The following is a 2,526-nucleotide window of genomic DNA, read 5'->3' as shown; positions in this document are numbered from 1 at the left end:
TGTTTGTTTTGAGACAGGGTGTCTCTAGGAAGGCAGACTGGCTTGAACTCTGGATCCGCCTGCTTCAGTCTCCTACAGTGCTAGGATTATGTGCACATTCTACCATATTCAGCTTGAAGACATCTTTTGTTGGCTAACTGTAAGCCAGCTCCACTTCAATAAAAATGTTCTATGGTGTGCTTATAGGTAAAGTTAGTGTGTGTGTCTGTGTGTGTCCTGCATGAGAGCTGCGGAAAAAAGGCTCATTACAATAGTTTTGAACTTGCTTTATTATTGATACAGAATACAAAATCTAATGTCCAGAGATTTCTTGTTCAAAGATTTATATACACTAGCAAGACTAAACATTAACAAATAGCCCAACCTATACTTTTCAAATAGTTTGATAGTGTCACTAAGTCATTATCAACTTTTCAACTATTGGTCATACAATACAATTTCTAAAAGATGGGATTACTGTTGTACTAAGCAAACTGAAATTTAAAGACACTTCCTCATATCTCACATTATATGGTGGTCATTACAAGTGTTAAGAATTTTTTAACAGAAGTAACATACACTACCTATAATAAAATGCCTTAATATATGATTCTGGGTCTAAGTGAAAAAAAATTTTTGTACTGACTTTTAATACTAAAATCTTGAAAAAATCTTTTCTTTATTGCAGAACAAATACTGTAAGAGACACTGACAGTAGTAACACACTATCAAAATATATAAAAATGGCAGCTATGTAATTTTCATGTTGTTTACATTAGAAATATGCATTTCTCAATTTAATCTCCTGATGAACTACCTCCAACATCAATGTTGAGGAACTCTTTGATTTTATCATATAACACCAAGACCAAAGCACCCCCTGTACCACGAAGGATGTTGGAGAAGGCACCACGGAAGAAGGCAGGAACTCCTTCATGACGGTAGATTTTCAGAAAGCAGTCTAAGGTTCCTTTATATTGCCGATCAGATTCCCCACTCTAAGTTAAAATGACAAATAATTTTCTATTAGTTTATTATCTTTTAGGACATTTTAGGACATCAGTACTATAGATGAAAACTAATACTATGTTGAGTTACTGAGAATATAGTTAATACTGTACCAAGGGAGTGAAAAATTTTCACACTTTTCACAATCACTTGAAAACTGACCATACATCATTTGACAAATGTTACAGGATGACATGACATAAATCATAGCTTAATCTTACCACATGTCAATTAACTAAAAGACTCAGAACAAAATTAACACTAGGAAAATATGTATGTTTAGAGATTAGGAAATTTTTTATTTTTAAAGAAAACTTGGAAAACTAAAGAACAGCAAGACTCTCTAAATTAAATCTGGATAATTAACATTAGGAGGAGCCTGATGAGCTTTAAAAGGTTTTTAAATAACATAAACATTAAAAAGTAGGAAAAGCTGCATGGTGGTGGTGCAAGCCATTAATTCCAGCACTTGCAGAGGCGGATCTGAGGTCTTGAAAAACCCAAAATCCAATTACCCCCCCCCCCACACACACACACAAGTAGGGATAAGTACATAAGCATAAGTCATAAAAGATGTAGAAAACAAACATCAGGGTATATGACGGGGTGATGGCTCAGGGCTTGATTTCAGATCCCCCAAATCCACTTGAAACCTGAAGTCTTAGGGCATACCTGTAGTCCTATTGCTCCTACAGTGAGATGGGAGATGGGGACTAGAGTTTTCTGGAAGCGTAAGGATCAGCTAACCTGGTACTAGCAGGTAAACCAGATACCCTGGTTAAGCAAGGTACAAAGTAAGGTCTGACACCTGAGGTTGTCCTATGACCTTCACAATAATTCGTGTGTGTGTGTGTGACAGTAGTAGCACACACACACACACACACACAAGACTATACAAACACGAACACACAAAGATATTTTTCAGTTAAAAGATAATGAAAATAAAACATGAAGAGTTTAAATCATAGTTAAATCTTTGAAACACTTGGGGAATTCTCTCTAAGGCATGTGTCAGAGAAGAATGGCTCAAAATTGTTAGACTGTCAAGGAGAATATGGACAAAGAGGAGTAAAGACTTAGAGTAACATACAACACAAACTTCATGATAATTATTTTTAAAACTCAGAAAGCAGAAAAGTAAGTCTATCAAAAACATTTCCAGGGAAACGAACTTAGAACTACAGAATTACTGCCTCAGAAATGTAAGTGTCAAAGTCACTGTCACAAGGACAGCTGCATATGCCATGGTTTGCCCTCAGTGTTTCCCCAGGCTTTTATTTTGGGGAGCTTCATCTGATCACCTTAGACAGTGTGCATTCCTTGATTTTCTGCACACTTTTTAGTCCTTAATTGTGTTCCTTCAATACTGCACTATGAGCTTGGGTATAGGTTTTGGACTTTCTGTATCACCACAAATTGGTGTAGATTAAGCATTCAAATGTTTAGTGAAGAAATGAATGTAACATGAAAGAGATGGAATATATAAAATTTACACATTTATGTTTGGAACATGGGACATTTTTGTTTGTTTGTTTGTTT

At 35.5% G+C, this 2,526-nt stretch overlaps 1 protein-coding gene across 1 annotated transcript in view; it reads right to left on the bottom strand.

The window, feature by feature from the left end:
* Window positions 1-251: 251 nt before the first annotated feature.
* Window positions 252-2,526, bottom strand: part of Slc25a31 (solute carrier family 25 member 31) — a 17,414-nt gene continuing 15,139 nt past the window's right edge. The window contains exon 6 of the mRNA XM_021158461.1: window positions 252-977. Within this exon, the coding sequence (XP_021014120.1) occupies window positions 777-977 (201 nt within the window). The 3' untranslated portion in view covers window positions 252-776. The remainder of the gene's footprint in view (window positions 978-2,526) is intronic.

This window comes from Mus caroli, chromosome 3 (assembly GCF_900094665.2).
Source record: "Mus caroli chromosome 3, CAROLI_EIJ_v1.1, whole genome shotgun sequence".
Lineage (NCBI taxonomy): Eukaryota > Metazoa > Chordata > Mammalia > Rodentia > Muridae > Mus > Mus caroli.
The sequence above is the reverse complement of the archived record's forward strand: the minus strand, read 5'-3'. Positions and strand labels throughout refer to the sequence as shown.